Raw genomic sequence first — 12,707 nt, 5'->3', positions numbered from 1 at the left:
GGAGTCAAGCTATTCTCCAAAGCGCCTGAAGGCAGGACAAGAAGCAACGGATGGAAACTAATCAAGGAGAGAAGCAACCTAGAACTAAGGAGAAACTTCCTGACAGTTAGAACAATTAACCAGTGGAACAACCTGCCTCCAGAAGCGGTGAATGCTCCAACACTGGAAGTTTTTAAGAAGAGACTGGACAGCCATTTGTTTGAAATGGTATAGGGTTTCCTGCCTGAGCAGGGGGTTGGACTAGATGACCTCCAAGGTCCCTTCCAACTACTACTACTACTACTACTACTACTACTACTACTACTACTACTACTACTACTACTACTACTTCTTCTTCTTCTTCTTCTTCTTCTTCTTCTTCTTCTTCTTCTTCTTCTTCTTCTTCTTCTTATTATTATTATTATTATTATTATTATTATTATTATTATTATTATTATTATTATTATTATTATTATTATTATTATGATCATCATGATCATGATCATCATGTGATTTAGCTTCCCAGCACTTTTATCATCTTTGTGACTCTGCTCTGCACACCTTCTTTTTGTATCCAAGCTTGTGAAACCCACCCCAAAGCCCAGGCTAATAGGAAATTTCATTCTAGCTTAGGAAAGGGAGCCCAAACTAAAGGTGGAAGTTGCTGGGCTTGGAACAACAGAGAAATCAGAGGAGCAGGGAAAAAAAAAATCTGGATGTCGTCCAGGTTTAAATAATCATGAAGTTATTTGGTGGTTCCTTCCCCCCCCCCAAACTGAAACATGTTCTTCAAAGGAGAGTTTGATGCCAGTCAGCAGTTGAATAAGAAGGGTGACCCCCAATTTTGTAAGGAGAACAGGTAGTCCTCGACTTACAACAGTTCATTGAGTGACTATTCAAAGTTACAATGATACTGAAAAAAATGACTTATGACCCTTTGTCACATGTTTGGATGCTTGACAATTGATTTATGACCATTGCAGTGTCCCTGGGGGTCATGTGATCACCTTTTGCGACCTGACAAGCAAGGTCAATGAAAAAGCCAGATTCACTTAACAACCATGTTATGAACAGCTGCAGCGATTCACTTAACAACTGTGGCAAGAAAGATCGTAAAAATCAGGTAAAATTCACTTAACAAACGTCTCGCTCAGCAACAAAAATTTTGGGCTCCATTGTGGTCATAAGTTGAGGACTACCTGCACAGAAGGGGGGAAACGTGCATCAACTCTGCAAGCGTGGCATTGCAGTCCGAACCCCGCCCCTTTTGCATTGTGCATCCAATGGTAATGCTCGTTCAAAGGAGGCAGGGCTTGCGTCACAAGGCTGCACCTGCCATTTTGTCCCCGTCTGATTGTCACAGCAATAGAGAATTCCTGCAGGGGCCGCTTGCTAAAGGAAAAAAAAAATGTGGAAAGTGCAAGAAAAGGAGACACTGCTGAGTTGGAAGGGTGGTTCAAGTGTTCCTAGGATGGTGAAGAAAAGCAGAAGGTGTGATGCTGACTGCTGATGTTCTTTTGAAACTTAATGTTTATATAGTAAGTTTTGCCTGTCAGCTAAAGGTCTTCAGTGTTGCAATCATGGTTATACTTTAAACCAGTCCTTCTCAACCTTGACGACTTTTAAGATGTGTGGACTTCAGCTCCCAGAATTCCCCAGCAGCCATGCTGGTGGGAGAATGCTGTGAGTTAAGTTCACACAAGGTTGAGAAACACTGCTTTAAACAATATATAAATAACAGCACCAGTGCATCTTAGGCACTACTGTGTTCTTAGGGATCTTTAAATGCCTTCAGATTTGATTCTGGAATGGAAAAGCAGAAGCATTAGAAATAGAGATATATTTTTTTAAAGAAAAATGATCTGAAAAATATTAAGAGAAATTTGGTTCTAGTTCCTGCCATGTGATTATGGTGCGGCTGCTTTGAGTTCCACCTAGCAGGACTGGGCAGAAATCGATATGCGTCTCTTCATGGTATTCTCATTTTTCTTCTAGGCATTGGGCAGTGGAGAAAGAGACAGCCGCTTCTGCTAAGACGGACAACATTCTCTCGTGAGTCTGTGAAGATCCAGCTCCTCATGGAGGCCGTCCCGGAAGAGGATGAAAATGCCAGCTTGCTGGGTAAGAGAATTTGGGCAGCTGGTCCAAGACCCTTAAGAATAAGAGGGAATGTCTTGCTCATTTCACGCCCAGGCTGACTGTGCCCTGGGAACTACTTCTTACTTCAGTACAGGTAGTCCTCGATTTACAGCGGTCCATTTAGTGACCGTTCGAAGTTACGACGACAATGAAAAAAGTGACTTATGACCGTTTTTCATACTTACGACCATTGCAGCATGATCACATGATCAAAATTCAGACACTTGGCAACCGGCTCCCGTTTATGACGATTGCGGTGTCCCAAGCAATCATCAATGGGGAAGCCAGAGTCACTTGCAAAAGATGATCACATGACCCCGGGTCGCAAAAGATGATCACATGACCCCGGGACACTGCAACCGTCATGAATCAGTTGCCAAACAGTGGTTGTTAAGTCGTAAGACACTTTTTTCAGTGTTGTAATTTTGGTCACTAAACAAACGGCTGCAAGTCAAGGACTACCTGTATCCCAGAGTCACCAACCCTTTCAAGGGTGTCTTACGTTTGGATTGGGCAGCTTTTGGGAATGCTGGCTGGGGAATTCTGGGAGTTGAAGTCCACCTATCTTAAAGTTGCTAACATTGAGAGTTGCTGCTCTAGTGCTTGTTGGATTAGCTGCTTCACGTAACGCCCCGGCTCCCTCACTGACTTGCGTTGCATGTGGAAATAGCCATTGAACAGACAAACCCAACGGGATATGGCAGTGATGGCGAACCTTTTAGAGACCCAAGTGCCCAAACTGCAACCCAAAACCCACTTATGCATCGTCAGGTGCCAGGTGGGTGTGGCTCATTGGGTGGGTGTGGCCCATTGGCTGGGCGTGGCTGCGGTGGTAACGGCAGACTGGGTGGGACTAAAAAGTTCAATCAATCAATTCCAACTTTGCAAGATCTTTTTTTTTTCCGCGAGAAGTTGAAATTGACTGATTGAATCTTTTTTTTTTTGCACACGGTGGCGGAGGCCTAAAGCGAAAAGGTTTTATAAAACCCAGATGAAGGCCTAGGACTGGGGCGATGGCACGTGTGCCCACAGAGAGCGCTCTGAGTGCCACTTCTGGCACCCGTGCCATAGGTTCGGGTGGTGACCCTATACCGTAGAAAGTATGAGGACACTAGGGTAACCGAAAAAAAAAAAATTAAGGACGTCCGTTGCCCCTTCACTGTCTCGGGCTTCACCGCTGGACGACCTACCACGCCGGACTGATATACCTTAAGTTACCCCTAAACGACCTCCTCTTGTACATACTCAAAGGACCCTATAGATACCAGCTCCTCCGGAGCCATTCGGAAGCCGCAGTAGAAACAGCTTCCTTTTGTGGAAAAGGCCCAGGCTGTACCAGCAGCATCCCAGACTCCTTTAACGACCAGAAATCCACGGTTAGAGAGAAGCCCTACAAGTGCTCATTCTGTGGGGAAAGTTTCAAGCAGCGCTCCTATCTGGTCAAACACGAGAGGACCCACACAGGAGAAAAACCCTACAAGTGCTCGGTGTGTGGGAAAAGCTTCAGCCAGAGTTCCCACATCATTACGCACGAGAGGACTCACACGGGAGAGAAACCCTACCAGTGCTCGGACTGCGGGAAGAGCTTCAACCGCAAAGCCAACCTCCTGGCGCACGAGAGGACCCACACGGGGGAGAAACCTTACGCCTGTTCGGATTGCGGCAAGTGCTTCAGCCAGAGCTCGTGGCTGATGGCTCATAAAATCATCCACACCGGGGAGAAACCGTTTAAGTGTTTGGTCTGCGGGAAACGTTTCAATAACCGTTCGAGTCTTATTAAACACAAGAGGTCCCATTCGGAAGAGAAGCCCTACATTTGCTCGGACTGCGGGAAGTCCTTCAAGGAGAGCTCTAAGCTTATCAAACACCAAAGAATTCACACGGGTGAGAAACCGTACAGGTGCCCGTTGTGCGGCAAAGGCTTCTGCTTCAAGTCCAGCCTGAGCCAACACGAGCGAACGCACACGGGAGAGAAGCCCTACGCCTGCTGCGTCTGCGGGAAAACCTTCCGGCAGAAGTCGCATCTCATCAGGCACGAGAAGATGCACATGGGAGACAAATCCTACGCCTGTTGAGGCTGCCGCAAAGCCATCGGCTGGGGCTCAGGTAGCACAGGTAGAACGACAGGTTCTCCCTGCAGGGAGAGATACACTGCTGAAGTTCTGCCAGCCCCTGCAGTGGCAGAAGAAAGGAAGAAAAGCAAACCAGGAATTGGAAGGACAGTGTTCTGGGACTTGAAACTTGAAATTCATTTAAGCCCGCTTTGTAAATCTTTTGCAATTTTCTTTTTCTAATAAAAGAAAACCAAAGTAGATCTCCCAACTTAGTCTATCCGTCCTTGTTTTAAGCTTCTCAAATCTGTCCAGAGTTACCTTGAGGTAAGATAGGCGGCTACCTATAAATTTTAAAAATAAATAAAATGTAGAGTCGACCTCCTTAGCAGTCCTGATTAGTAGGGAGCTGCTTCCTCCTTCAAAGGAGGGCATATTGCAGAAATTGGGGGAAAGAGGCTGACCCACTGAAAGAAAAAGGAAAACAGGTAAAGGGGAACTGATGTCCTAAATAACAACCACACTGCAGTGTGGGATTATGTTGGAGGCACTTCTTATATCGACTCTATCATATGGAAGGTGACTTTCACATTGGTCATTAAAACATGATGGGTTTTTAGGTAATTGTACTCTAAAGCCCCCTGCTGTAACTCAAGAAAGGCCACAGAGAGGATCAAAATATTTTCTAATAGAATCATATAGAATTCTTGCAGCTATTAACATACACAATCTCAGTTTAGTAGTAAGAAATACATGTTTTGGTAAAGTTTTAATAAGAGTGTATCAGGGTCAAATGGAATTAAAACGTTCAACATTTCTTTCACTCTATGATAAATTATTTTCCTATTATTGTTGAGCTTTGCAGCACATAAGGAAGGATCCATTTATTCAATGCGTTTGCAGCATTTTATAGAAAAAGATACTCATCTTGGCAACCAAGAATGGAGTAATATACCAGTAATAAAGTGTCTTACACCAAGTCACTCAAAGTAGATTTTTGAAATTTGAAGTACATGCAATATATTTTGCATTGGAATTCCCACTGTTCCACTTCTATAGCTATAGACAAATTTTACATTCATTTTAATCATAGGTTTTTAAAAACCTCTTCAGAACTGTTATTTCACTAATAAACTATACGTTGTGCCTCAAACCAAGAAATGCTAAATTGTGAAAAGAAACATTTGAGACATCAATAGCCTTTCTCCAACAGATGATATATATATGTCTGTTAAAGGAACATTTAAAAGAGGTATAACCTCTTATAACTTGATTTGCAACCACTCAGTGACCCTTCAAATGGCACTTAAAAAGGTGACTTACGACGGTTTTTCATGCTTACAATCATTGCAGCATCCCTGTGGTCACATGATCTAAATGTCAGGTTTCCCAGACAGGAAGGAATTATATGAAAGGGGAGGAGACTGTCAGGGCCTTCAAATACAATGTTTCAAACATGGCTTCTGCAGTTGACCCATCAGGTGAAGGGTCTAATTCAGGGGTGGGGAACCTTGGCTCTTTTATAACTTGTGGACTTCACCTCCCAGAATTCCTGAGCCAGCCATGCTGAGGGGAAAGGGAGGTTTCCAAGCTGAGCCATGCTGGCTCAGGAATTCTGGGAGTTGAAGTCCACGAGTCATAAAAGAGCCAAGGTTGCCTACCCCTGGCCTAGTTCATGAAATTGGAACGTCAAAATGGCTTTTTGAGAATCGGTTGCAGGCTTCTTCACAATTTCCCAGGATTCCTGTGGTCTATCATGCTTTTCTCTATGACCAAGGTATTTTTGCAACAAAAACTGCTCACCTATTCTTCCTTTTACAGCAACGCAATTGCCTAGCAACTTTACTCTTCCATCCTCCATTTCAAGAACAGTCTGATCAGCAGGCTGTTCCTCCTTGCAGGTTGCAGGATGGCACTGGGGAACTGACTCCAAATACAGGTAGTCCTGGACTTACAACAGTTCATTTAGTGACGGTTCAAAGTTACCACAGCATTGAGAAAGGTGACCATTTTTTCACACTTACGACCGTTGCAGCATCCCCATGATCATGTGATCAAAATTCAGTTGCTTGGCAACCGGTTCCTATTTATGACTGTTGCTGTGTCCTGAGGTCATGTGATCGATCCCCTTTTGTGACCTTCTGATAAAGGGGGAGCAAGATTCAAGTACCCACTGGGTAAGTAACTTAACAACTGCAGTGATTCACTTAACAAATGTGGCAAGAAAGATTGTAAAATGGAGCAAAACTCACTTAACAAATGTCTCATAATGGAAATTTGGGGCTCAACTGTGGTCATAAATTGAGGACTATCTGTAGTGCCTTTCTCAGATATGGTTTTGAGCCTAGGTCTTGGGAATGTAAGAAGAAATGATGATCAGGATGCTGCTGCAATTTGGACAAGACTACCAGTCTTGGCCGCTGAACTTGATTTTCTTGCAGACGTTTCATTCCATATAGTATGGCTGTCGTATTATTATTTATCTTTATTATCTTTCTTACTCCTCCCTCTTATTGGTGTTATTATTCTGTTGCTTTGCATGCACTGAGAGCTTCTGCACTGGAGACAAATTTCTCAAGCCTTTTAATCACACTTGGCCAAATCAAGTGTTCAATTCTCCAAACTAGGTAACATCTTAATTTTACGGTATTGCTGCCACTTAGTGACCAGATTTAGAATTGCACTGTCTGAATATTTGTAGCCCCATTTGGAGATGACAAGAAGACAACTGGTTTGAAATACCATTTAATAAACCATGGGAAAAAAATTCATACAGCAGAGTAAGTCTATACATGCTTAATTTGTGGGAAAAGAATTCTTTCAAAAATCACACCTCATTAAACATGGAACCAGCCATACAGAGGTGAGAGACCACATACATTTTCAACCTGTGAAAAATGTTCCATCAAAGATCCCATCTTATTAACCATGAAAGGAGAACATGGGGGGGGGGGGGGATCTGCTTGTTCAGTGTGGGGTAAAAACACTGAGTCGTAAAACGCCCCTCATCAGTCATGAAGTAATACATACAGGAGAAAAACCATATCAATGCTCCCTGTGCAATGAAAGCTTATCTCAGCGTGCTGGGCTTTACTGCACACGAGATCCCTCAGAGGAGTAAAACCATATTTGCGGTGGTCCATGTGCACAAAATGCTTCAGTAATAGGCATGTCTGGTTAAGACATGAGCAAATTCATCTGGGAGAGGAAGGTACCCTCTTCCCACCTGTGGGAAGAGGTTTTAGCTCGTCCTCGGGGGTCTTCTCCAGCACAGAAGAATTTATACGGGGGAAATTCCCTATAAATGGTCGATTTATGGAAAAGGCTTCCGTCATAAAAACTTCTGAGACATAAGAGAAACCATACAGAAGAAAAACCATATACATGCTCAGTCTGTGGAACGGTTATAGCTGGAAGTCACCTGGCTGCCCACAGGAGAGGCCATAAGGAAGAAAAGTTACATACATGCTCATTGTGTAGGAAATACTTGAACAAAGGATCCAATCTTCTTAGTCATAAAAAGTCTCGTATCCATGGGAAAACTTACAGGAGAGACACCCTATAAATGCTGTGTGTGTGAAAAAGGGTAGAGTGGGAGAACTAACTCAGGAAAGCACTCACACACAAGAAAAATATTAACCATGCGAAGGTCCAGCCTCACTCACTATGAAAGAGACCATGCTAGAAAAATTCTGCATACATGTTCAGTCTATGGGAGAAACTACAGGTGTGAAGCTAACCTTCTCAGACATATGAAAACCCACATGGGGTAGAAGCCATATTTGCGCTCCATTTGCAGGAAAAGGTTTGGCAATGAATCCCATAAAAGAATATATACAGGAGAAAAACCATATCAATGCTCCCTGTGCAATGAAAGCTTATCTCAGCGTGCTGGGCTTTACTGCACACGAGATCCCTCACAGAGGAGTAAAACCATATTTGTGGTGGTCCATGTGCACAAAATGCTTCAGTATCGGGCATGTCTGGTTAAGACATGAGCAAATTCATCTGGGAGAGGAAGGTACCCTTGTCCCACCTGTGGGAAGAGGTTTTAGCTCGTCCTCGGAGGTCTTCTCCAGCACAGAAGAATTTATATGGGACACAAGAGAAACCATACAGAAGAAAAACCATATACATGCTCAGTCTGTGGAACGGTTATAGCTGGAAAAGTCACCTGGCTGTCCACAGGAGGCCATAAGGAAGAAAAATTACATACATGCTCATTGTGTGGGAAATACTTGAAGAAAGGATCCAATCTTCTTAGTCATAAAAAGTCTCGTATCCATGGGAAAACTTACAGGAGAGACACCCTATAACTGCTCTCTGTGTGAAAAAGGGTAGAGTGGGAGAACTAACACAGGAAAGCACTCCTGGGGGGAGGGAAGAGAGAAGGGGCCCCCTTCTGTCTTCCTATGATTTTTTTCTTACTCCCCCCACTACAGAGCCGATCTAAGATGGCTGAGAATCAGTGGCTAATTTAGACAAATTTATAAAAGGGAATCCAAATTACTAAGAGTATTAGCAAGGAGAAGGAAAATTCACTAAGGGTCTAGACTGTACCTAGGAGCCAGAGTTGTACGTCCTGTCCATGGGCAAGATCAAGTCAAGACTGGGCATAGGTCCAGGGACAGGGCGTGACAACTTTGGCTGACTTGATCTGATTGGGCAGGAATACAGTCTCAACCCATGGGTGGATCCTCCATCTCCAGTGCTGGAGAAAGGTTTGGCAATGAATCCCATAAAAGAATTCACACAGGAGAAAAAGGCTACTACACCTGTTCGGTCTGTGGGAAGAACTTCAAGCCCAGAAAAAGTTACAACGAACATCAAAAAATCCACACTCAGAAAAAGCTGTACATGTGCTCTGTCTGCGTAAAGGAACATTTGGAAGAATCCACATAGGGGAGAAACTGTATTCATACGGGGTTTATGGGAAAAGGTTCAAGAAAAAAACGAGCTTTACATCCCCACGAAAGAAGCCACACGGGAGAGAAATCACACGTGCTCCCTCTGTGAGAAACGTTTTGGGCGAAGATCAAACCTCATGAATCACGGGAGAATCCACATGGAATAAAACACGCAGACGTGTCCGGCCTGTGGGAAAAGTTTCTGAATGAAGGCATACCTGAGGAAATATGAAAAAAAATTCCAATGTGAGATGAAAGAGTCTCTATGTATAGCTTTTGTCTACTCCAGGAATATCTCAAAGGGATGACACAAGGAGGCAAATATCTAAAATGGAATCATGTTGAAAGTTCCACAGTTTCAATATGTGTTGTGACTTTGTATGCCTTACAACAGCGTTTTTCAACCTTGAACGCCTTAAGATGTGTGGACTTCAACTGCCAGAATCCCCCAACTTGCATGAGGAAAGTATTTTTATTTTTCATCTTATCTTATGTAATTTATTAGTACAGGTCATCCTTGACTTACAACCACAATTGAGTCCAAAATTTCTGTTGCTAAGTGAGACATGTTCTGTTGTTAAGTGAGTTTTGCCCCATTTTACAACCTTTCCTGTCACATGTGTGAAATGAATCACTGCAGTTGTTCGGTTAGGCCAGGGGTAGACAACCTTGGCTCTTTTATGACTCGTGGACTTCAGCTCCCAGAATTCCTGAGCCAGCATAGCCAGCAGAGCTGGCTCAGGAATTCTGGGAGTTGAAGTCCACAAGTTATAAAAGAGCCAATGTTGCCTACCCGTGGTTGTTAAGTGAATCTAGTTTCCCCATTGACTTTGCTGGTCAAAAGGTTGCAAAAGGGGATCACATGATTCCAGGAAACTGCAACCATCATAAAGGTGAGTCAGCTGTCAAGCATCTGAATGTAAATCACGTAACCCTGGGGATGCTACAATGGTCATAAGTGTGAAAAAGGGTCGTAAGTCACTTTTTTCCAGTGCCATTGTAACTTCGGTCACTAAGTGAACTGTTGTAAGTCGAGGACTACCTGTAACTGGCTCCAAATAACAAGGGACCTTTGGTGGCCATGGGGAGATTAAAACCCGAGGTTCCCCACTCCTAGTCTAGGGCCTTTGTCACTAACCTATGCTGATTCTAGGGCTGACCCAAGTGGTGTTTCGTTCTGAGGAGCAACTAAAACCCGGGTTTAATGGAGATTCTCAGATATCCAGATCATGGTTGTCCCAAAGGTGTTTTTTTTTTTCATGAGGTAACTGGACTTTCTTGTTTTTCTTTGAAGACGTTTCGCTTCTCATCCAAGAAGCTTCTTCAGCTCTGACTGGATGCTGGGGAATGGAAGGATCCAGTCAGAGCTGAAGAAGCTTCTTGGATGAGAAGCGAAACGTCTTCAAAGAAAAACAAGGAAGTCCAGTTGCCTCATGAAAAAAGCACCTTTGGGTAAAACCCGGGTCTTCTCACTCCCAGCCCAGCCCCTTTATCTCTGGCCCACACTGTCTCTTTTTAAAGCTACCCAACTAAATGGCCATCATTACCTCTTGTGGACACGAATTCCTCGGATCAGTTATGTATTGTGTGAAGAAGCACTTCCTTTTTGCCTCTTCTAAGCCTTGCAGTCAGCTTCCCTGGGACTTCAGTCATGTTCGGTTCTCAGTCGCCTTTTGTCCAAACCATTTAAGTCTGAAGTCTTCTCACTTCAACACATCCTTTAAAAAAAAGAAACCACACAACAATTTCGCTTTGAAACTTATTTAGATCCAGAGTACATACCACAAAGCAGGACAAGATAAGTATAGATAGTCCTCGACTTACAACAGTTCATTTAGTGACCATTCAAAGTTACAATGGCACAGAAAAAAGTGACTTATGACCCTTTTTATCACACTTATGACTGTTGAAACATCCCCATGATCATGTGATCAAAATTCAGATGCTCGGTAACTGACTCATATTTGTTGCAGTGTCCCTCCAGATCATGCAATCTTCTGAAAGCAAAGTCAATAGAGAAGCCAGATTAAGTGAATCTAGTTTCCTCATTGACTTTCCTTGTCAGAAAGTTGCAAAAGGGGATAGATCACCTGATCCAGGGACACTGCAACTGTCATAAATATGAACCAGTTGCCAAGCATACAAATTTTGATCCCTTGATCATGGGGATGCTGCAACGGTTGTTAAGTGTGAAAAATGGTCATAGGTCACTTTTCTCAGTGCCACTTAACTTCAGCCGGTCACTAAACAAGTTATTGTAAATGGAGGACTACCTGTATTCTGAATTCCTGGAAGAACAGTCAGCATTGGGAAATGCAATAACTGCATACCAGAAAAATGTCAGATTGAAGCCACCTACCTGATCTAAAATGAAGCCGAATTAAATGTAATGCATCTCCTGATGTTGGGTGTGTTTTTTTGGTTCATTTCCTGCTTTTGATTTCCTGGTGCTTCTGTAGTTGGCAATTAAGGCCAATTACAAAAAAATATACAGGTAATCCTCAGCTTACCATTGCAGTTGAGCCCAAAATTTATGTTACTCAGTGAGACATTTGCTAAGTGAGTTTTGGCCCATTTTACAAGCTTGTTTGCCACAGTTGTTAAGTGAATCACTTATGTTGTTCAGTTAGTAGCGGAGTTGTTAAGTGACTCTGGCTTCCCTATTGACTTTGTTTGTCAGAAGGTCGCAAAAGGGGATCACGTGATCATGGGACACTGCAACTGTCATAAATATGAGTCAGTGACCAATTGTCTGAATTTTGATCACATGACCATGGAGATGGTGCAACAGTCGTAAGTGTGAAAAACAGCCATAAATTTTTTTTCAGTGCCACTGTAACTTTACTCAGTTCATGCAGGGTACTGAATACAGATAGCTTTCGACATACAATAGTTCGTTTAGTGATTGTTCAAACTTACAATGGCATGCTTACAACTGTTGTGGCATCCATATGGTCACGTGATCAAAATTCAGACACTTGGCAACTGACTCACATTTATGACGGCTGCAGTGTCCTGGGGTCACGTGATCACCTTTTGCGACCTTATGACCAGTAAAGTCAATGGGGAAGCCAGATTCACTTAACAACCATATTACTAACTTAACTGCAGTGGTTTACTTAACAAATGTGGCAAGAAAGGCTGTAAAATGGGGCAAAATTCACTTAACAAATGCCTTGCTTAGCGCAACAGAAATTTTGGGCTCAATTGTGATCATAAGTCAGTTCCTGTAGTAGGAATGTGAGGAGACCTCAATGAGAACCCATAGCTAAACCGGAACAGCAATTTCAGAATTCTTTTCAAGCACAAAGAAGGATCCAACATCCCTACAGACAAAAGTCTTAATTTTCCAGCCATCATTCTGGCATCTGGAATTCTGGGAATTGAAGTCCACACATCTTAAAGTTTCCAACATTTCCAACGTTCCAGTGGAATAGACACTTCTTTGTAATAATGAGTTATGTGCCATCAAGTTGTTTTAGACTCCTAATTACCACATACATGCATTTTCGTGTAAAATTTTTTATTAATTTTCCCCCCCCATACATCATGGTTCAGTCCAAGCAGGGAATAAACGACATGGCGACTGCTTTAGAAAAAAGGTTGCAGTTTATTGAAGAGGAGAGCCAGA

At 43.0% G+C, this 12,707-nt stretch overlaps 1 protein-coding gene across 1 annotated transcript; it reads left to right on the top strand.

Moving 5' to 3' along the window:
- Positions 1–761: 761 nt before the first annotated feature.
- Positions 762–4,430, top strand: LOC107294027 (zinc finger protein 239-like). Its single transcript, XM_015823230.1, has 3 exons — positions 762–825; positions 1,975–2,100; positions 3,370–4,430. The coding sequence occupies exons 1-3, from the start codon at positions 762–764 to the stop codon at positions 4,191–4,193; spliced, it is 1,014 nt and encodes a 337-aa protein (XP_015678716.1). The 3' UTR covers positions 4,194–4,430.
- Positions 4,431–12,707: the final 8,277 nt, after the last annotated feature.

Source organism: Protobothrops mucrosquamatus, unplaced genomic scaffold (genome assembly GCF_001527695.2).
Source record: "Protobothrops mucrosquamatus isolate PMUCROS unplaced genomic scaffold, P.Mucros_1.0 scaffold1803, whole genome shotgun sequence".
Lineage (NCBI taxonomy): Eukaryota > Metazoa > Chordata > Lepidosauria > Squamata > Viperidae > Protobothrops > Protobothrops mucrosquamatus.
Note: the sequence above shows the minus strand (reverse complement) of the source record. Positions and strands in the feature narration are given on the sequence as shown.